The following is a 22,583-nucleotide window of genomic DNA, read 5'->3' on the forward strand; positions in this document are numbered from 1 at the left end:
AAAAAAAAAAAAAAAAAAAAAAAAAAGAAAGAAAAAACATGAACCAAAAAGGATTTTAAACAAAAGATGAGGGTTAGTTGTTTGGACATACTGAATTACCAAAATTGTGTGAGTGAAGATATTTAATAGGCAGTTAGAAAGAAGGCTCAGAGAGCAGGAGAAGCTGGGATTTGAGTTGCAAGTCTAGAAGTCAGCCTAACATTATAGCTGTCACAAGCAGCCAGGGCTTTGAATGACATCACCTAAGAGTATTTAAAGTTAAAAAAAAAAAAAAAAAAAAGAGCGAGAGCGAGAGCGAGATTGGGAGGGAGGGAGAGAAGGAAAGGGGGGGGAGGGGAAAAAGAAAACAGACCTTCAGGGAAGAGCAATATCTAAGGGGCAAGCAGAAAAAAAAAAAGAAGCTCCAGGGGAAATGAGAAGAGGTGGAGATCAGCTTTAGACAGGAAGCAGGTGACCTCTTTTCTTCTAAAAATGGGGAAAATGAGTACAGCAAAGCTGGGAAATAGAAATTAAACTCCTCATAGTCTGAATTTTCTGTAAGAGCGGACCAAGCGCCATATGCTAAGGGAGGAGATAGAGGACATGAAAAAAGTAGTGAGGTTTAGATTAGCCACCAAGAGAAAAGGAGAGGAGCCACAGCAGGAACAAACAAGAGGTTTATACTGAGGGCTCTTCTAAAGTCGAAGGTGAGACACTCATAGGGATTACACCTTGAAGGGTTACATGAACTTCACATGAGACACAGCATTCCAGAAAAGGTGGGTGACAGGATAAATTCAATGGTGAGATGTGCAGAATGGTTACACTGAAGGACAAGAGGACAACGGACTTGAAGGGGCTGTGGAGAGCACTTCAACTGGTGATCCTTATAAAGCTGAAGCTGGAGGAAAGGAAGAAAATCTGAAACGGGCTGATGGTTTAGGAGAAAGAGGAACAGTCAAGAGGAGAAGGCTGTAAAGAAGCTAGAGATAGAATAGAAATACAGGGGGGGCACCTGGGTGGCTCAGTCGGTTAAGCGTCCGACTTCAGCTCAGGTCACGATCTCGCGGTCCATGGGTTCGAGCCCCACGTCTGGCTCTGGGCTGATGGCTCAGAGCCTGGAGCCTGCTTCTGATTCTGTGTCTCCCTCTCTCTCTGCCCCTCCCCCGTTCATGCTCTGTCTCTCTCTCTCAAAAATAAATAAATGTTAAAAAAAAATTAAAAAAAAAAAAAAAGAATAGAAATACAGGGAAAGAAAAATCAACAAAAATGAGGAAGTGAAAAAGCTGGAAAGATAGGAATTGTTATCGGTTACTGCAATTTAAGATTTCAGAAAGAGAACACAAGATGGTGATTTTCATTCAAGGTGTAGCCATGGGAGTAAGTTCCTGGAATGTGATGAAGTCACTGGCACAGAAGTCAAGGATATCAGCAAGGTATTAGACAGATCATCCCAAGATGACAAGAGGAGTTGAGGTAGACAGAAATACTGTAAGCAAGATAGAAAGTTAGGTTCTCTGGCCATCTCTATTATTAAAGACAAAAATATTAAAATTTCAATACATCCAAAAAGGTGTGCTCTAAACACATATGAGCTAATGATGGACTAACCTAAATTGGTTTCATCTTCATTACTCATTTGATAAGCCATCCATTTTCTTTTAACAAAACAGGAAAATCATTTGAAAATGGTTATATAATGCCCAATAGCATAAAAATTTTAAATTCTATTAGTAATACATGGTGAAAAAAAATCAAACAATTCTCTTGTGGCATTGCATTATTTATCTTATTCTGGAAATGGGAGTCTAAATACTAGTCACAATCTTCTATTTTGCCCATTTTTTATCCATCTAAAGCAATGAGGTGACTTGATTTTAATCGCTGAAGCGTAGCTTCAAGATAGACCTAAAAATAATCTGAAGATATTTAAAGTGGTCAATTTTATGTCACAATATTAAAAAAAGAAACCTAAAGTAATAAAAAAATTCTAAAAAGCTAAACTGGATTACTACTTAGTATTAGTTACAGGATGGCTGAATTAAAATTACATGCCATCTTAGAAATTAAAGAATTGTTCCTTCATAGATTTAAAAACATGTAATGAAAGATGGCGATGGCATTTAAAAATAGGTAACCCTGCTGGTTATCTTTACATAGTGTAACATTCTTAAGCTCAGTGTCAATATGTCTTCTTTTCTGGAACTTTTTCCATTTCACGGGTTGTTTTGTTCTTCTGTTTCAAAAAGAATAGCTGAACTTACTGGTTGGTATGATGCTGAAAGAAGTTTAAAATTTGTTTTGCATTTGCTGTATTCCATTCTTGTTCTTTCAGGGGTCCTTCGCACACAGATACATACTTTTTCAAAATTTTTTCTCCTACTTCTCGGAAATCCAAGGGTTCTTTCTGTGTCGTGTAGCTTGCTCCGGAAACACCACTATCCACTTCATGATTTTCTGGCTGTTGATCTGCACAATGCTTCAATCCCCAGTAACACATTTCTCCGCTGTACATCATAGCCAGCAAATGAATGTCACTAAATATTCCTGGGAAAATCATTTAGGTTGAGAGATTAGAATTTAAATATTTAAAAAGAAACCTTGGTTATTAAAACTCTAATAAATTCCTTTTATGTCATTAAGCGTATTTCCTTCTCATTTCAGTTACACTAGAAAAGCCAAATGATCACTAATATAATCCTCATTTAATTGGCATTTCTATCTCTATTTTACCTATAAAAGAGGTCCATCACTCCCAACCCCCCAAAAAACAGTTTGTCAGAGATTTTTTTTAAAGAATCATTTAGGTCACTGTGTTCTTAAGTTCTAAAGTTGGGTAAATTATCACTAAGATCTGGCCACAAAAATATTTTGAATTCATGTAGAACTTTTAAAATTAATATTAAGGATTATTCAGAATTATGTTTAATATTGGCTAATAAAATATTAAAAAATAATTAGATGGGAATGCAAGCTGGTGCAGCCACTATGGAAAACAGTATGGAGGTTCCTCAAAAAACTAAAAATAGAACTACCCTACAACCCAGCAATTACACTACTAGGCATTTATGCACGGGACACAGGTGTGCTGTTTTGAAGGGACACATGCATCTCCATGTTTATAGCAGCACTATCCACAATAGCCAAAGTATGGAAAGAGCCCAAATGTCCATCAATGGATGAATGGATAAAGAAGATGTGGTATATATATACAATGGAGGATTACTCGGCAATCAAAAAGAATGAAATCTTGCCATTGTAACTACATGGATGGAACTAAAGGGTATTATGCTAAGCGAAATTAGTCAGAGAAAGAAAAATCATATGACTTCACTCATATGAGGACTTTAAGAGACAAAACAGATGAACATAAGGGAAGGGAAACAAAAATAATATAAAAACAGGGAGGGGGACAAAACAGAAGAGACTCATAAATACGGAGAACAAACTGAGGGTTACTGGAGGGGTTGTGGGAGGGGGGGATGAGCTAAATGGGTAAGGGGCACTAAGGAATCTACTCCTGAAATCACTGTTGCACCATATGCTAACCAATTTGGATGCAAATTTTTTTAATTTAAAATAAATAAATAACTAAATAGCCCCTGGGTGGCTAGTCGGTTAAGCATCTGACTTCAGCTCACATCATGATCTCCCAGTCCATGAGTTCGAGCCCTGCATCAGGCCCTGTGCTGACAGCTCAGAGCCTGGAGCCCACTTTGGATTCTGTGTCTCCCTCTCTCTCTGTCCCTACCCTGCTCGTGCTTTGTCTCTCTCTGTCTCAAAAATAAATAAACATTAAAAAATTAAAATAAATAAATAAAATAAAATAAAATAAAATCTCTAAGATCCTTCCTAAATCTAAAATAAAATTTTCACACTTACAGAATACTAAGAACTAATTTTCAAAACCATACTATGTATAAAAAATACAGATTTAAGTATACAAAAACTATCATGTCAAAACACATTGTTTTCATTTTTGAATAAATGTTTTAAGTGAAGAAAAAAACAATAATTAGAACCTCTCTGATGGGGTATCAGGAGTAATTCAGCCAGGTAGGCTTCCTGCCTCCTAACCTACATCTTGAGAGAGATGAAGTAGGGAGGAACAAACTGCTTTAGATGAGAACAAGAAGCCAACACCAGAAGAGGAACCTAGCCCTGTGGCAAAAGTGCTATGGAGTGGATGTTGTTTTCTTTTTTTTTTTTTCCTGGAAAAAAGAGATCCTATCTGTCCCTTTTGATTCTCCTGTGGAAGAAGTAGTGGAAGCTAGGGGCTAATGCAATCAAATTATGATTTAAGAGAAGACACCAGTACCACAAACATCCTGAAGAGAAAAATCCAGGCTGTAAGAGTATACTACCCTATGACTAGAAATAAGAGAATAAGAGAAATTGGTGACTCTTGCTACTTTCTTTGGTTCTAAATAGGCTTTCGTGCCCATCCCTACTTTTTCTTTTACATCAATCCATATTGGTGGGTGAGGAGATTTTAGAAAGGCCACTGTCAATGCAGCTAATCAGTTTACTAGTTATCTGCAAGAAATACTTCCTACAAATAAACCAAAACCCCATGTTTGTCAAAACAGGCCCACTGGAGGAGCATTTGGTATTTGCAATTTTTAGGACAGCTACGTGCCTGAATTAACTGAAAATAACAACTTTCAGTAGCTTAAATCATGCTGCTTTTTCTAAGCAGTGTTTTCAAATAAAATGGAAAAACCTACAAAAGCTAACAAAGAAAAAAGGATAATTAAAATATACTTATAAAATTGAAATATAGAATTTTCCCTAAGTTTTCTTCTTCTCCGTATTTGATTTCTCCCCACCAAAATTTCAGATGAAGTAAAAAGAAAGTTTACACATATAATCTAATGTCACTTGCCAGCTATGTGACCTTCAACACATCTTCTGGCTTATCATGACATCAGTTCCTCCACTTATAAAGAGATGGCAAAAATAAGTGGTTCTTCCCTCCCACACCTCAGTCTAAAACCCAAAAGATGCTCTATATCCAGTTCCTAATATTTTCAGGTGGATAGATATGACAGGAACTAACATTTGCCACCTAGTATTTATTCTTCCCTTCTTTCTTAGATAAAAGACAATTTTACTTGGGATGGTAATGTATCAGGTGAAGGGCTATACTGTAATCCCAGGTTCCCTTGTACCTGTTTGAAGCCATGTGATTAAATTATTGCCAGTGAAATGTAGGTGGAAGTTGTAAGTGTTAGGAACTTCTAAGAAGGTTATTCCAAAGGAGCAGTGTTGACTGAAAGAAACATCTTTTTGCCATTCCTATAGACTGAAACAGGTGAGACGAAAAGACCTCCAGAAGCATGTTGAGACACTGAGAATGCAATATCTTCCATAGAGGTGCATGTTGCACAACTCTGGGAAGTACTATTTACATGTATTCTGTATAAATGCTTCCCTCTGAAGCTGTAAGGCTGTAGTTCTGAAGATGATGGAGGAAAAAGGTAGGATCCTGATAGGAATCACCATAATCAGCTCTGGTTTTGGTTGTTGTTTTTTTTTCTCAGTGTTTATTTATTTTTGAGAGAGAGTACAAGTGAGGGAAGGGCAGAGACAGAGAGAGAGACACACAGAATCTGACGCAGGCTCCAGGCTCCAAGTTGAGCTGTCAGCACAGAACCCGACATGGGGCTTAAACCCAGGAACCGCGAGATCATGACCTGAGCAGAAGTCGGATGTTCAACTCACTAAGCCACCCATGTGCCCCGTAAGACCATTTTTATGTGAAAGAGCAGTAAATTTCTACTTGTTTAACAGTTACTTCCGGGGCACCTGGGTGGCTCAGTCGGATAGGATCCAACTCTTGATTTAGGCTCAGGTCATGATTTCAAGGTTTGTGAGTTCGAGGCCCAAGTCGGGCTCTATGCTGACAGTGCAGAGTCTGCTTAAGATTCTCTCTCTCCCATTCTCTCTGCCCCTCCCCAGCTGCATGCATGGCTCTCTCTATCTCTCTCTCAAAATAAATAAACTTAAAAAAAGTTATGGGGCGCCTGGGTGGCGCAGTCGGTTAAGCGTCCGACTTCAGCCAGGTCACGATCTCGCGGTCCGTGAGTTCGAGCCCCGCGTCAGGCTCCGGGCTGATGGCTCGGAGCCTGGAGCCTGTTTCCGATTCTGTGTCTCCCTCTCTCTCTGCCCCTCCCCCGTTCATGCTCTGTCTCTCTCTGTCCCAAAAATAAATAAACATTGAAAAGAAAAAAAAAAAATTTAAAAAAAAGTTATTTCCAGTCTGTTTCAAGTAGCCGAATCTAGTGCCTAATTGGGCTAATTGGGGATACGAAATAAAAGCAGCATGATATATAATTCTTTCAAAGTTACTATAAAGGGAATAGCAGTATTTTTTATTTTTTACGTGAGAAGATATTTAAAAGCCCTTTTATTATTTTTTGGTATATAATGTACCTTGAAATTCATTTAAATCAGAGTAAAGTCTAGTAAACGTAAAAATTAAGAAAAAAAAACCTTTAAAACAGGAAACTGCAAAAAGAGATCACATTACCTTCACTCAGTAATTTAGCTGTGTCTAAGTCTTGGAAAGAAACTCCTTCATTTAACTGGATAGGACACCGGTAATTTAGCATCTGTAGCAAGTAACTGATTCCATCAATAAGATACTAAATGAAAATCAAAGCCAAAGAATTATAAGTATTATATGAAGAACTGTAGAAACCTCAAACGTTAATTTCCCCCCATTCTTTACTTAAGAGAAAATTGACTAGTTTGTAAATGTATCTTGTGGTTATTATATCACAATGGTAGAAGGACCCACCCCATCCCAAAACTTTTATAAATACAACCTTCCAAATGCTCCAATTAGCAAAAGAGTATGGGAGATAAAAAAAGAAAGAACTAACCAAGAACACATGACTCAGTAATATATTTGTCAAAGATGTTAACAGAGGAAGAAAAAGATAAAATAACAATTGTTCAAAAACAATTTATTAAAACATGTGCTTGTTATAATTTAAGAAATACTATGAACAAAATTTTACATCAAGGGTAACCTCTCATTTCTAGGCCCGCATAAACTATGTATACAACCAACTCAAGTTTGAATTCTTAGTAAAACAATGTAAGACAGGTTCTTTGGATTTACAGATTTGGTCAGAAGAGTCAAGACGAATCAGAGGGCTACAGTGTTCTACAGTAGGGTCACGAGGTTCTTTATGAGTTATCTGCTGACAGAGAGAGGGTCACAGCCAAGTTTGTTTCCTTCAGGCCATAAATATGCTTAGAAATTAATACAGACAGTCTATATTCTATTTAAAAAAAAAAAATCCCAAACTTAAAAACAGCACGTAAACTTCCCAGTTTACAAAGGCTTTCACATGTTATCTTATTTAATCTTCACAATAATTCCCATATGCTTAAGAATACATAGCTAGTAAGTTGAAACCTGGAGTGCAAACCCAGACCCTTTGATTCCACTACTCTTCGTACTACACCAATGACAGCTTTTTGAAACCTGTAAAGTCAACAATCTAAAATGTATAAGGAACACCTTTTTACCTTTTTAAGCAAACTGGATTTTCTTGTGAGCCACTCTCTCCTTTTGGTCAGAGAATGACAATACATATAGAGTAGAGCACCTCTTCTCCAAGAGAGGCATTCCAGAAGTTCATCCCCAAGCAAATCGCAGGGCTGAAATACAACAAAGACTTAGCTAAAAAAAGAAACCTCACATCTGTAAAAATAAAAATTAAATTCCAAAATATTGAGCAATTCAAAACACTTTCATTTCACAAAATTTGCCCTTTACTTGATTACTTATTATTCATGAATGCCTTACTTTGTTTGAATCAATTATAAGTTTAGAAATCTATTGCTACGTGAAAATAACTACTCCAATTTACAATTTTTTAGAAAATAATATTTAAGTATTTTAGTAGCCATTTCTAATATATCTGAAATATAAGTATTCCATAATCTGATTAAAAAGATAACTTTTCATTCAATAAATCATGCTGGGAACACTGGACAGCTACATGAAAAAGAATGAAACTGGATTACTTTCTTACACCATACACAAAAATAAACTCAAAATAAAATAAAGACCTAAACGTAAGACTTGAAACCACAAAACGCCTAGAAAAAAACATAGGCAGTAATTTCTTTGATATTGGCCTTAGCAATATTTTTTTAGGTATTTTTCTTGAGGCAAAGGAAACAAAAGAAATAAACTACTGAGACTACATCAAAACAAAAAGCTTCTGCACAGCAAAGGAAACCATCAACAAATGAAAATGCAACCTACTGAATGGAAGATGTTTGCAAATAACATAATGATATACCTGATAAGGGGTTAATATCCAAAACATATAAAGAATCTATATAGCTTAACACCAAAAAAACCCAAATAATCCAATCAAAAAGCAAACAGAGGACGTGAATAGACATTTTTCAAACGAAGATATATAGAAATGGCCAACAGACACATGAAAAGATGCTCAACATTACTAATTATCAGGGAAATGCAAATCAAAATCACAATGAGATATCACCTTGCACCTGTCAGAATGGCTAGAATCAAAAGGACAAGAAATAATAAGTGTTGGTAAGGATGTGGAGAAAAAGGAACCCTTGTATGCTACTGGTAGGAATGTAAATTGGTGCAGCCACTGAGAAAACAGTATGAATGTTCCTCAACAATTAAAAATAGAATTACTGTATGATCAAGTAATTTCACTACTGGGTATTTATCCAAAACAAAAAGACTAATTTAAAAAAATATATGCACTCCTACGTTTATTGCAGCATTATTTATAATAGCCAAGATATGGAAATAACTCAAATGTCCATTAATAGATAAATGGATAAAAAAGATGTGGTAAATACAAAGGGTTATTATTCAGCCGTAAAAAAGAAAAGATCTTGCCATTTGTGATAACGTAGATAGACCTACATGGTATTGTGCTAGGAAAAATAAATCAGACAGAGAAAGACAAATACCACGTGATTTCACTTACGTGTGAAATCTAAAAAACAAAACAAATGGATAAACAAACAAAAAGCAGAATCAGACTCATAAATACAGAGAACAAACTGATGGTTGCCAGAGGAATGGGCAAAACAGGTGGAGGAGAGGAGTGGGATATACAGGCTCCCAGTTATGGAACGAGTAAATCACAGGGAAAATGGGTACAATGGTATTGTAATTGCCTTGGAAGATGTAGTTACACTTATGAACATAGTGTAACATACGAAATTGTTGAATCACTATACCATACACTTGAAACTAATGTAACATTGTATGTCAACAACAGTTCAATAAAAAATAAGTGTTAAAAAAGGGTAACTTTTTAGAAATCTGTTACTTGAAACAAGATGACACTTGTAGTACTGTTAGAATAAAATAATGAAAAAAAATATATATATATATAAGGTTTTAATATATCAAACTTTTACTGTGTTGTATCATTTAAAACTTGGGATTATTTGTTCCCACAGTTAACATCCCCTGATAAACACATAGAGAAAAAAAAAAAATCTGGGTAAAGAGAGCTAGCAGGCAGTTAAACATAATAAATTATTTGCTTGCAAGAATAGCCAGGGCTAGACAAAAATCTTGGAATCATCTAAATAGAGATGACAATAAAAAGCATGTGAACAGGTTGTCAAGCAGACAGAATAGAGAAAATCAGAGGATTAAGATATCCTTGGTGAGGGTGTATCTTTCCAGGATGGGAGAAAGGGCAGATGTTTGGGGAAGAACAAGAGCCAGGCTCTGAGGGCCTCAGAGGGATGGGGTGATCAATAGGAAGAAAAGCAGCAAATGCCCAGGAGGAAAAAGACTGTAAAAAGGACAAGAGATGTGTTAATTAGATCCCTCAGGACCTTCAATCTGCAGAAGTAAAGGGAGCAGAAATAGCAAATATCTGTGTTTAGAAAATGATCAGGCACCAGTAATTCCAATACAATTCCATCATGCAAATATTCTGAAACATATATGTGATACTTTAGTTGTGATGTTGGTCTGAGGTGTTAAAGTCTCATACATCCCTCCTTTAATCTTCATTTTAAACAGAGACAAAGACACATTCCAGAAGAGGAAATGACAGACTCTAAAGAGCAGAAGAGGAAGAGACAGCATTCCACCATAATTCACAGGAGTACAAAACTTACTTTTGGATGCATATTATTTTCTTTAATTAAAATTTCTGGTTCTGAAAGAAAACTGATCAGCTCTTTTACTTTCTGTGAAGAGTCCTCAGGAAAATCTTCATCTACTAGTTTGTTCTCCTCAAAATATGTCATGTCCAAAATGGCCTGCAGTAAAACAAACAAAAGTATCCATTAATGATTGAAATGTGAATAACTTACATTTTAACCTTACATATACAGATGCTTTATTAGACAATTAAATTTGAAAAGTGGGAAAAATGTCTAGCTGTACACATAGTCTCTGATGGGCTTCATAGGAAACCTCATAGGTATTTTAGTAAAATATTGAATTAATGATAAACTTGCTTCTCTCAAAAAAAGTAAATAAAGAAGACTTTAAGCTAATCATATATGACATTAATTATGAAAAATATATTATGTTCCTTGCAATTTACACATACATACTTCTTGAACATTTTCTAAATGCCTGCTATATCAATTTAAGATCACTACCTCTAGTTTTATATATTGAATCTTCAAATAGTTTATTTGTTTCTTCAAATGCAGACCTAGCATTTGGGGAATATGTATTCTGCCACCCAATAAAGGCAGTATATAGCCAACATTATGCAATTTAAACACTAAATCCCTAGCATTCCTAAATATAAGATGCTCTGTTCAAGTACCTTAAAACTACACAACCTTTTCCCTCTTTTTTTTAATCTACTGGACTAAGACTAAGGAAACTGAGTTCTTCCACTAATCACCCAACTAACCAAGGACAGTCAATTTTATTGGTAAAATAAAGAAACTGCTTTTCAAAGTTCCTTGCTTTGAGGATAGAATGAATTAAGATATGTACAACACACAGAATATTAATTATACAGGGCTACTTAAGTGCTAAGTGTTCTTGTGTTGAAGGCCTAAGTCAGGAAGAGCAAATCATTATCCTATGGATAGTAACTTTGATTCAGAACCATAATTAGGGTCTAAGGGGGCCTGGGGAATTCAAATCTGTATCTCTAGGTCTTTCATCTTATCTTTAGAAATAAATTCAAATGTTTGGAGGGTAGAAGTTAATTAAGATGGAGGGATGGGGGAAGCTTCCCTCTTCCCTTGAACACAGCTAGATAAATATCCAGTCATTCTGAACACCCAAGAAATCAACTGACTGAAAAAATAACACTACAAGTAAAATTGTGGAGGGTAGAATCTGCAGAGAGTTGATTTGGGGGAGATAAGAACTGAGGGTGCTCCAGAGGAGAGGGAGCCCTGCTAAAAAAAAAGACTACTGCAAAGTATTGTAAGGAGTGGAGTGCAACAAGTTTTAGAAGTCCACCACTACCAAGGTCGTGCCTGGCTTAGCAGTATTCCCGTGGGGAAGGAGGGTGGAGACCCTGCAGAAGACAGTGTGGTCTGAGGATTCTCTGGTTGCTGGGGGAGAAATAGATCCCCTGCTTGGAGTGCACTTGAGAGTGGAAGCAAGGCCTTCTAGGGGACAGAAGAAAGGGTGGTGCTAACGTGCTACACGATTCCCAGGCATAGGAGCAGGGACACTGACTGAGGACAGCGAGTCTTGACGCCAGTTTTCTGCTCCACTTTGCCATGAACTCAAAACCACTGCGTGGTCCTGCAAACACTTTCCTGGAACAGTTGGCAAGGGGCAACAGCTTGGCGAGACCCTCCCCCAGAGGATCAGCACAGGGCCCTACTGCACAAATCCCTAAAATTCGGAGTTTAGAAATCAAGCCACACACCTGAGAAAAAACAGCTCAGACACAGACAGCATGAAGACAGGGATTTGATGAAAGCCAGGGACACAAGAGAAGTGATTTTCTGTGAGGACTACATGAAAAGTGGCAGGCACAAGCTCCCTTCCTTGGGGATGGGAGAGCCAGGCGAAGCCATTTTGCACTCCCCCCCCCCCCCCCCCCCCCCCGCCACCGCCCATCAGTACTCAGCAACCTCAGTGAGCTAAAGAGCACCACCAAGTGGAGACTGGGTGCTTACACTAAGCCCTGCCCCCTGCACCTTGCATATGCATCTCTACATGGGCAAGTAGTGAGAACCAGTGTAACAAACATACTGGGTCACAAATCAGCCCTCAACAAACACAAAAAGATCTAGATCATTCCATGCATATTTTCAAACCACAAAGCTATGAAACCTGAAGTCAACCACAAGAAAATATTTGGAAAGACCATAGATACATGGAGGTTAAAGAACATCCTACTGAAGAATGAATGGGTAAATCAGAAAATTAAAGAAGAAATTAAGAAGTACATGGAAGCAAATGAAAATATAAACATGACAGTCCAAAACCTTTGGGACGCAGCAAAGGCAGTCCTAAGAGGGAAGTATATTCAATACAGGCCTACCTCAAGAAGCAAGAAAAGTCTCAAAGACACAACCTAACCTTACATGTAAAGAAGCTAAAAAAGAACAGAAAATAAAGCCTAAAGCCAGCAGAAGAAGGGAAATAATAAAGACTAGAGCAGAAATAAATGAAGTAGAAACAAACAAACAAAACCCAGTAGAACAGATCAACGAAACTAAGAGCTGATTCTTTGAATGTATTAATAAAATTGATAACCCCCTAGCCAGACTTATCAAAAAGAAAAGAGAAAGAACCTAGATAAATAAAATCAGGAATGAAAGAGGAGAGATCATAACCAACACCACAGAAATACAAATAACCGTAAAAGAGTATTAGGAAAAATTATGTCAATCAACTCGGTAATCTGGAAGAAATGGACACATTCCTAGAAACGTAAAAACTACCAAAACTGAAACAGGAAGAAATAGAAAATTTGAACAAACCCATAACCAGCAAAGAAATTGATCAGTAATCAAAAATCTCCTGGGGCGCATGGATTGCTCAGTCGTTTAAGCATCGGACTCTTGATTTCAGCTCTGTCATGATCTCATGGTTTGTGGGTTCAAGCCCCACGCTGACAGAGCAGATCCTATGTGAGATTCTGTCTGTCCATCCCCTGCTAGCTCTCTCTCTCAAAATAAATAAATAAACTTAAAAAAAAAAAAATCTCCCAATAGGGGCGCTGGGTGGCTCAGTCTGTTGAGCGTCCAACTCTTGATTTCAACTCAGGTCATGATCCCAGGGTTGTGGGATTGAGCCCCATGTCGGACTCCACACTGAACATCATGAATATCAAGCTTGCTTAAGATTCTCCCTCTCTCTCTCTCTCTGTCTCTCTCTCCCCCCCACCCTGCCCGTGTCAACCATCCATGCTCTCGAAAGGAAGGAAGGAAGGAAGGAAAGAAGGAAAGAAGGAAGGATCTCCCAATAAAAGTACAGGGCCAGATGGCTTCCCAGAGGAATTGTACCAGATATTTAAAGAGTTACTACCTATTCTTCTTAACCTGTTCCAACAAATAGCAATGGAAGGAAAAGTTCCAAACTCCTTCTATGCAGCTAGCATTACCTTGACTCCAAAGCCAGACAAAGACCCAATAAAAAGGAAAATTACAGGTCAATATCCCTGATAAGCATGGATGCAAAAATTCTCAATAAGATACTAGCAAATAGAATTCAACAGTACATGAAAAGAATTATTCACCACAATAAAGTGGGATTTATTCCTGGGCTACAGAGCTTGTTTGGTATCCGCAAATCATTCAATATGATACGCCACATTAATAAAAGAAAGGATAAAAACTGTATGATACCTCTTAATAGATGCAGAAAAGCATTTGACAAAATACAGCATCCATTCTTGATAAAAACCCTCAACAAGTAGGAATAAATGGAACATACCTCAACATCATAAAGGCCATATACAAAAGACTCACAGCTAATATGATCCTCAAATGGGGAAAAACTGAGAGCTTTTCCTGTATGGTCAGGAACAAGACAGATGCCCACTGTCACCATTACTATTTGTCATAATACTGGAAGTCTTAGCCTCAGCAATCAGACAACAAAAAGAAATAAAAGGCATCCAAATCGGCAAGGAAGAAGTCAAACTTTCACTATTTACAGACAGCATGTTACTCTATGTAGAAAACCCAAAGATTCCACCAAAATATTGCTAGAATACATGAATTCAGCAAAGTCTCAGGATATAAAGTCAATGTACAGAAATCTGTTGCATTTCTATATACCAATAATGAAGCAGCAGAAAGAAAAGTCAAGGAATCAATCCCATTTACAAATGCACCAAAAATCATAAGATACCTAGGAACAAACCTAACCAGTAAAACTGTGTAACAGTAAAACTGTGTAACACTTACGAAGGAAATTGAAGAGGACCCCCCCCCCCCGACCCACTGCAAAAAGGAAAATATTCCATGTTCATGGATTGGAAGAACACTGTTAAAATGTCCATACTACCCAAAGCAATGTACACATTTAATGCAATCTCTATCAAAATACCACAGAGCTAGAACAATCCTAAAATTTGTATGGAACGACAAAAGACTCCAAATGGCCAAAGCAATCATAAAAAAGAAAAGCAAAGCTGGAAGCATCATAGTTCCGGACTTTAAGCTATATTACAGAACTGTAGTCATCAAGACAGTATGGTACTGGCACAAAAACAGACACACAGATCAATGGAACAGAACAGAAAGTCCAGAAATGGATCTACAACTACATGGTCAAGTAATCCTCAACAAAGAAGGAAAGAATACCTGATGGAAAAAAGGCAGACTCTTCAACAAAAATGTTGGGAAAACTGGACAGCAACATGTAGAAAATTGAATTTGCACCCCTTTCTGACACCATATGCAAAAATTCAAATTTATAAAAGACTTAAATACGAGAGAGAAAACCATCGAAATTCTAGAGGAGAACACAGGCAGCAACCTCTCTGACCCAGGCTGGAGCAATTTCTTACCAGACACATCACTGAGGGCAACGAAAACAAGAAAAAATAAATTAGTAGTTCATTAAGATAAAAAGCTTCTGCACAGCAAAGGAAATAGTCAACAAAACTAAAAGGCAGCCTATATAATAGGAGAAGATATTTGCAAATGGCATATCTGATAACAGGTTAGTACTCACAATATATAAAGAACTTATCAAACTCAACACCCAAAAAACAAATAATCCAGTGAAGAAATGGGCAAAAGACATGAACATATTTTCATAGAAGACATACAGATGGCTAACAGACACATGAAAAGATGCTCTTCATCACTCATCATTAGGGAAATATCAATCAAAATCATGATAAGATACCAAATTAATAATACAAGAAACAACAGATATTGGCAGGGATACGGAGAAAGGGGAACCCTCTTACCTTGTTGGTAGGAATGCAAACTGGTGTAGCCACTCTGGAAAACAGTTCAGAGGTCCCTCAAAAAATTAAAACTAGAACTACCCCACGATCCAGCAATTGCACTACTAGGTATTTACCCAAAGGATACAAAAATATAGAATCAAAGAGGCACATGCTCTCCAATATTTATAGCAGCATTATCAACTATACCCAAAGTATGGAAAGAGCCCAAATGTCCATCAACTGAGAATGGATAAAGAAGATGTGGTACATGTCTCTGTGTGTGTGTGTATGTGTGCGTACATGGAATATTACTCGGTGATCAAAAAGAATGAAATCTTGCTATTTGCAACAACACGGATGGAACTAAAGTATATTATGCTAAGCAAAATAGGTCAGCCAGAGAAAGAATAACACCATATGATTTTACTCATATGTGGAATTAAGAAACAAAAGAGATGAACATAGGGGAGGTGGGGAAACACCGAAAACAGAAAGGGTAACAACGCACAAGAGGCTGTGAAAGAGAACAAACAGGGTTGATGGAGGGAGGTGAGTGGGGGATGGGCTAGATGGGTGATGGGTATTCAGGAGGTCACTTGTTATGATGAGCACTGGGTGTTGTAAGGGATGAATCACTGAATTCTACTCCTGAAACCAGTTATTACACTGTATGTGAAGTAACTAGAATTTAAATAAAAATCTGAAGAGAAAAAAAATGTTTACAACTTTCTCACTGAAAGAAATGAAACAAGCAGGGAGTCTTCCAAAGGGAAAGAAAGCCAGGCAGAGCTCTGCCAAATAACAGCAGCCCTTTGGGTTTTATGAGTAGTCGTTATAGGTTCAGTCAACCATGCTATCTGAAGGCGGAAACCAGCTTTATGTACCTCCCAATAAGAAGTAGAGTGCCAGGCCCCTAAATGCCATACATGTGTACTTTGAAAGCTTAACTATGTTTACTCTACTCTTCATAACCACTTCGTCTTCATTATCAAGTAAAGCATATAAGGCACTCTGTCAACTATAAAGTGCTATAAGAACGTTAGTTACTATAATGAAATTATGTTTCTTAATGTCAACTTGCCTCAGCAGTGTTTGAGAAAACCAAACTAGGTCTTCCCCACACAGAGACCTGAATTTGAAAGGAAAGTAAAAAAAAAAAAAAAAGCAGCAGGGGGGAGACTGGGGTGCAGAAAAATTTTATACAGTTGCATGACAATAGCAGGAGAGTCATGTGGAGGATCCCAAAAAAAGATGAATTTCAGGGAAAAAAAATAATCAGGGACCTTACAGAGACCTTTATTCCCTCTGAATAACTTTCAAAACCTTGGAAATTGCATGTACGAGTGTTTTGCTTAATGAAATATAAAGGGAAGCAATTCTGCTATCTACAAGATTTTTTTCCTTAACAATACATTAAATAATAAATCTTCTTTCTATAGTTTCAAAGTTTCAAGTCTATATGTTTTATACATAAAGGGGTTTTTCTGACCAAAATTAAACACTTTATTTTTTTTTTTAGGTTTATTTAATTTTGAGAGTGAGGGCGAGCAAGCATAAGCATGTGAGTGGGGGTGGGGCAGATAAAGAGGGACAGAGAGAGAATCCAAGGCAGGCTCCCCACTGTCAGCATAGAGCCCCATGTGGGGCTCAATCCCACAAAATGTGAGATCGTGACCTGAGAGCTGAAACCAAGAGTTGTACCCTTAACCAACTAAGCCACCCAGGTACCCTAACACTTTTTTTTTTTTTATTTTAAGATTTTATTTTTAAGCAATCTGTACACCCAATGTGGGGCTCAAACTTACAACTTCAAGATTAGGGGTGGCATGCTCTACCAACTGAGCCAGCCAGGTGCCCCAAAAATCAAACACTTTAAATAGAGAATAAATTGGTTTCACTACACCTAAACTTTGGAGTCAGATTCAATCATCTTATATAGGCAATCTGTCCCCATATCATCTCAGAAACCACATCTGTTTCAGTACCTGTGTGTAAAGTTCTAGAAGATTTGATGGGTTTGAACATTCTTTGTCTTCTCCACACAGAAGTTTCAATTTTTCTAGAGCTGCAGAAGCCCGAATTAAAAAGTGATCTGTAAGAGATAAAAACATGAATTTCATATAGTTTCAAGGTGTTCTTTAAACAAAAAAAAATGGTGTATCTGAAATCATATTATGTTACAGCATGAAGACGCAGCATGGTAGTAATATCTTATGTAAACCATGAAGTACATCATAATGCCTAATCCTACTTAAATTCATCACAGTAATTTATTCTCAATAGCTAGACTGAACTTCTCCAGGTTCAGTTGCCATTTCTTAAATGCAATTTGTATGTTCATTTTCATAGTGCTGCTTTTATGATGTTGACATACTCAAAATATTTAAATAATAAATTGAAAACTTGTATTCGAATAGTACAAACAATATACATAAATCTAAAGGGCTTCCACTAAAAACTTATAATTTCATAAATGTATTTCCTAAAAGAACATGACTGATTAAATCAAGTGCGCCAAAAATGTAAGCTCTGAGCAATTTTAACTTTATCCTGTTTATGTATTTATGTATGTAAATAGCTGTTATAATTAAAATTACATAATCTAAAAAATTACATAATCCATCTGCATATTTTATTCCTTTAAAAACCTGTAAGTGGAACAAATTACCTAATTCTTTCAAAGAAAGGAGTATTCTAATATGCCCTCTAAAAACAATTCACCCTCTCTCCCCTCTACATTGTCTAATTTCTTTTTTTTTTTATTTTTTTTAAGTTTCCTTATTTATTTTGAGAGAGACAGAGATAGCGCAAGTGGGGGGGAGGCAGAGAGAGGGAGACAGAGAATCCCAAGCAGGCTCCACACTGTCAGCTTGGAGCCCAATGAGGGGCTCGAACTCAAACCATGAGATTATGACCCGAGCGGAAACCAAGAGTCGGATGCTTAACCAACTGAGCCACCCAGGCGCCCCTATGTTGTCTAATTTCTTCCCTGTCTCCAGTATCATATTCCCTTTGTTTTCATGGTTTCACTTTTTTCTTACAGATTTTTCCTCCCTAACCCGCCAAGTGTCCATACGAAGGTGCTATTTATCTACCCTTCTGCACCATCTCATGTAGTCAAATTTAGACATGCCTACCATCAAGACTTCAAAGTCCCTGAATTTGCCCCTTCTGTGCTTCCCTTCAGAAATATGTATCCTTTCCAACACTAGCCAACAGACAGAAAATGTAGAACTTACTGCAGGCCCATCTGATCCAGCTTTAGCACTTATACAAATAGTAAGTTGTTTAGTATTGGAGTGAAAGCAACACCAGCTTCATTATGTCTGTTGGCAACCATACGATGACCTTAAGTTTTTCCAAGTGAGGACTAGCCTGTATCTAAACCAGATTCTGATTGATTTAAGATCCACTATTTTTTGGGGCGCCTGGGTGGCGCAGTCGGTTAAGCGTCCGACTTCAGCCAGGTCACGATCTCGCAGTCTGTGAGTTTGAGCCCCGCGTCGGGCTCTGGGCTGATGGCTCAGAGCCTGGAGCCTGTTTCCGATTCTGTGTCTCCCTCTCTCCCTGCCCCTCCCCCGTTCATGCTCTGTCTCTCTCTGTCCCAAAAATAAATAAACGTTGAAAAAAAAAAAATTTTTTAAAAAAGATACACTATTTTTTTGCTTTGAAAGCTACTTCTTTAGCACTGCCTTCCAATCTCTCAGCCCAGAAGTAGCATCTCCCAACCTGGGGGGAAAAAAAAATTCCACTGTGAATGGAACATGGCACTCTATATGTGCTTTAGAAACTGAGTTGACATTTTCTTCTTAATTTGCAAGATTATTTTAAACGTAAAGACTTGTACTGAATTCACTAAACCATTGCTGAAGGAGTAGCTCACATGAATTCCTAAGTACAGGGGAGAGGGGATAATGGCTCACATTTTAGCAAACTTTTATAAAATATAATATTTTTACTAGAACCATTCAAAGTGACAACTGGCAAGGCAAAGACAAGTGACTCTTACATAACCTCTGGAAAAAGTCCCTCTCATGGCATATTTCTATATACTGAACATATTGTGCTTGTACAATGAGAAATAAAGAACAAAAATTGACCAGAAATAAAAAGGAGAGCAATCTTAGAATAATGTCTAGTTGCATCTCATCTCATTTGAAGTAGAAAACAGAAAACTATCAATTCCTATAATGTAATACAAATATGTAGCTGTTACAGGAAAGGACACATTTTGAGTGAATATTATTTTTGTTGTGTGGAAAAGAATGCCAAGTTCAGTTCAAACATCTGCAACCATGTTTTAATTTAACTTCATAAAATAAGAAAATGTTGCCATTAATACTCATTAATAGCTCATAACAAAGATCACTATTATTTTACTTTTAGTAAACCTTCACAACTTTAAAGTCTCCCAAAAAGGGGTGCCTGGCTAGTTTAGTGGGTGAAGCATATGACTCTTTATCTTGGGATTGTAAATTTGAGCCCCATGCTGGGTGCAGAGATTACTTAAAACTAAAATCTTTAAAAATTAAAAAATCAAATAATGTCTCTCAACAAGGACATACATCACTTTACCTTTTAAATTTTTTTGATGTTTATTTATTTTGGAGAGAGAGAGAGAGTGACCAGGGGAAGGAGCAGAGAGAGAAAGGGAGACAAAGGATCTGAAGCGGGCCCCTTGCTGAGAGTGGAGAGCCCAATGGTGTCTCGAACCCACCAACCATGAGATCATGACCTGAGCCAAAGTAGGATGATTAACCAGCTGAGCCACTTCTGTGCCCCACCACTTTACTTTTACTTCCACCCCTTATTCTAGTCTGGAGTAAAGAACTCTTCCATGGAAAAATGAGAATGACTTTTGGGCTCAGTGATAAGTGAATAAAAAACATTCTTTGATCTCTTTAGTCTGGTTTAAGTGGAGCTGGTGTGGGGTGAAGATCACTGTATAGCTTATTTAGAGGTAATCTGGATACACTTCCAGGTAATAGCCACTACGGTGGATAAACTATTCATGTGAATCCTGGGATTCACTTACCACAAACCAAAAAAGAAGTCTGCTTCAGGGTGGTCTGTGGATTTTGAAAAACATACTCTAAGAAAAGATAATCAAGCAAATAAGCTTTATTGAACTTGAGCCATTTCATTGTGGATCCTATTCAATAAATTCACCAACAATCAATAATCTGGCAAAATGTTCCACTACTATTTTCCTATAAGTCTGATGACAATGAGTCAGACCACCAGAATTTAAAAGCCTATCTGTATTACTAAATGCTCAAAACTCAAAAATAAAATAATGTAGAACCTATAGGGAGCTGAGATGTAATAAGACAATTAAACTTAAAAGTCGCAGTAATTCTCTAAGCCAGTCTTTCCTAAGGAAAACACTTGGACCTTTCCAAACAAGTGTTCTAACACTAACAGAGCCGTGGTGAGAACTGAGGCGATGTATAGAAAAGAATCGTCCAAACTATACGAATGCAAAGCTCTTCTGTATTGTTTACAGTTGGATTTAGAATCCAAAACAGAAGACGAAAATTTATAAGGCAGCAATTAAAAAGTTTAACTGTTACACATGCCTAGCTATCTTTACTGCACCCCAATCATTACTTATCAGCGTACTATCAGTCAGCTTTAACTACTCATTTAAACTTTTGTACTTTTATCCAGATTCTACTCTTTTCCCAATCGCTATAGGCATAAAGACGAGCAGCACTGATTTGACTGACATGTAAGCGGTTTTCATGGGTTATGAAAAACGCAGTGTAGACGCAAATGCCTAGGCTTAAGGCAACGTGAGTTTCTGGAGGTGGACAATCGACGGTGCAGCGAGGGTCACAAGTGCAACACCTTCGGTAGCTCTGGCCTGGGATCTACACCGAGCACAGGCCGCAGCCTCCAGCCCGTACCGCGGTCGAGTGCCAGCTATGAACTACAGCCAGCCCGCCCGCCCCACTCTCCTCCGCTCCCTCACCATCTTCGCCGGCGGCTTCGCTAAGCTGCTGTATGTGAGCCTGAGCCAGGTCCCCGAGCTCTTCCACTCGCCTTACCACACTGGAACCTGCGGCCGCCATGGCCACGACGGGCGGGCGCGCCCCAGCCACGTGACTTTGCCGGGCCGCGGTCACCTGATTCCCCGGCTTGGGCGGGGCGTAAGGGCGGAGCGCACCCGGTTGGTGGGAGGGAACCCCAGCTCGGCAACAGGGCCGGTCCAGGCCCGTGAAGATTGCTGCGGTTTATATTTTTTTCGTCTCCGGTTACTTCCTCTCCTTCCCACAATCCTGAGCGGTAGGGATACTTTAGGGGCTGGCATGACATCAGGGCACGCCTCTCTCCCGCCCCCTCCTCTAAACCAATCGGGAGCGGCCCACACCCTCAGGTTGGTCCAATAGGAAGCCAGCTTTCTCTGAGGGGGCGCTGGGGGGAGAGCGTGGCAGCGACTGGCTGGTGGTGGTTGACTGGCCTTGCTCTTCTGTTTCTGGCCCCTGTCCGATTTTGGCCTTTGTAGCGAGAGCGTTGCCTAAAATCAAATGACTATAATCTCCTAGTCAGAAATGGTAAAGCCTGACAGCCCCCTTGTAGCACATCTAAGTCTTTGAGAGGAGAGGTTATTGTGCATCTGGGAGGGGAGCTCCCAGCGCTAGTGTGTGTTTCCAGTCTAGGTGTTGGAGTGTCGCTTTTCCAAATCTTAATTTTAGCTCCTGAGTTTGTTTTATTTCTTTCTGATCTGCTTTGGCTAGCCCGTATTAATGTACTTTAACCATCTCGCGTCCAGTGGTACCAAAATTTTGCATTTACAAGAAGTTCTATTGCCATACACCTCAACACCCTCAAAGCGCTCATAGTGTGTGAAGTTCACCCTCTCATGTGTGAGTTTCAAAGTACTTCGTCAACAAGTCTAATTTCTACTTTGCATTCCCTATATTCTTGCCTCTTATCAAATCTTAACTCAAGTTTTTTTCAGTTTGACACAGCACATCTTGAATGATCTCCATTCTATCTTACTTTTTATGAAAGATAGTTTTATATCTAATAGGAAACATTAAAAATAGGGAAATAATGTGTTGTAATTTATAAGCGATGGACCACAAAGGCTTCCCAGCTGACCTTTATAACAACAGTTTCTTCCTCCAAGTCACCCTAAATATAGAGGACAGACAGGAATCACGTATTAATTTTGTTTCCTCAGTGCCTTCTATAGTGCCTGGCACATTATAAGTATTC

General features: G+C 38.1%; 1 protein-coding gene across 1 annotated transcript; it reads right to left on the reverse strand.

Moving 5' to 3' along the window:
- Positions 1-1,228: 1,228 nt before the first annotated feature.
- CA1H5orf51 (chromosome A1 C5orf51 homolog) lies at positions 1,229-21,614 on the reverse strand. The gene is made up of 6 exons (XM_030330589.1): positions 21,334-21,614; positions 17,345-17,451; positions 10,135-10,278; positions 7,522-7,653; positions 6,512-6,626; positions 1,229-2,526 (listed from the first exon to the last, which is right to left on the reverse strand). The coding sequence occupies exons 1-6, from the start codon at positions 21,431-21,433 to the stop codon at positions 2,240-2,242; spliced, it is 885 nt and encodes a 294-aa protein (XP_030186449.1). The 5' UTR covers positions 21,434-21,614; the 3' UTR covers positions 1,229-2,239.
- Between the last annotated feature and the right edge of the window lie 969 nt (positions 21,615-22,583).

The sequence above is a fragment of the Lynx canadensis genome, chromosome A1 (assembly GCF_007474595.2).
Source record: "Lynx canadensis isolate LIC74 chromosome A1, mLynCan4.pri.v2, whole genome shotgun sequence".
NCBI classification, from domain to species: domain Eukaryota; kingdom Metazoa; phylum Chordata; class Mammalia; order Carnivora; family Felidae; genus Lynx; species Lynx canadensis.